This window comes from Corvus brachyrhynchos, unplaced genomic scaffold (assembly GCF_000691975.1).
Source record: "Corvus brachyrhynchos isolate BGI_N302 unplaced genomic scaffold, ASM69197v1 scaffold114, whole genome shotgun sequence".
NCBI lineage: Eukaryota > Metazoa > Chordata > Aves > Passeriformes > Corvidae > Corvus > Corvus brachyrhynchos.
In genome coordinates, this window is record NW_008238337.1 from 3,173,454 (window position 1) to 3,173,917 (window position 464).

General features: G+C 52.8%; 1 protein-coding gene across 5 annotated transcripts in view; it reads right to left on the minus strand.

Annotated features, from left to right (window-relative positions):
- KDM2B (lysine demethylase 2B) overlaps positions 1 to 464 on the minus strand; it is a 114,076-nt gene that overhangs the window by 107,874 nt on the left and 5,738 nt on the right. For 4 of the 5 annotated variants that reach the window (XM_008634048.2, XM_017734794.1, XM_017734797.1 and 1 more), the window contains exon 1: positions 293 to 455. The exons of the other annotated variant lie outside the window; for it this stretch is intronic. In XM_008634048.2, the coding sequence (XP_008632270.1) occupies positions 293 to 343 (51 nt within the window). In that variant the 5' untranslated portion in view covers positions 344 to 455. Of the gene's footprint in view, positions 1 to 292; positions 456 to 464 lie in introns of those variants that run through there. 5 annotated transcript variants of the gene reach the window in all.

Sequence of the window (464 nt, forward strand, 5' to 3'; positions counted from 1 at the left end):
GGCTCTGCCCCTCTCCCGGTAGCTCTCGCCCTGCGAACCCGCCCCGCAGCCCCGCGGACACGCGCGGTGGATTAGCGCAAACCCGCACGCACCGGAAAAAAAATGATCCATGATCGTCCCACCCTGCCCGTCCCTCGGTTCCATTCCGCCCCTTCCCCGCTGCCTCAGCCGCGCTCTTGCAAACTAAGTCGCTCCGCTGCCTACGTCCCACATGCATTTCTCCCTTTGCAAACAATTAAGCAAAATCAATTAAAAGGCACGAATAGGAAAGAGACCGAAGCCAGCTACACACCAATCTTCTTCCAGAGTCTTTCTTTGCCTCCATTTTTTTGGAGAGTTTCATCACTTATTTGTCAACAGTTCCTGTCCTGCATATTTGGCCCAAATGGGGAGGAGGCAAAACAAAAGCCATCCAGGGCTCGCTAAAGTTTTGCAATTTTGCACCAGGACTTTTTTTTTTTGGG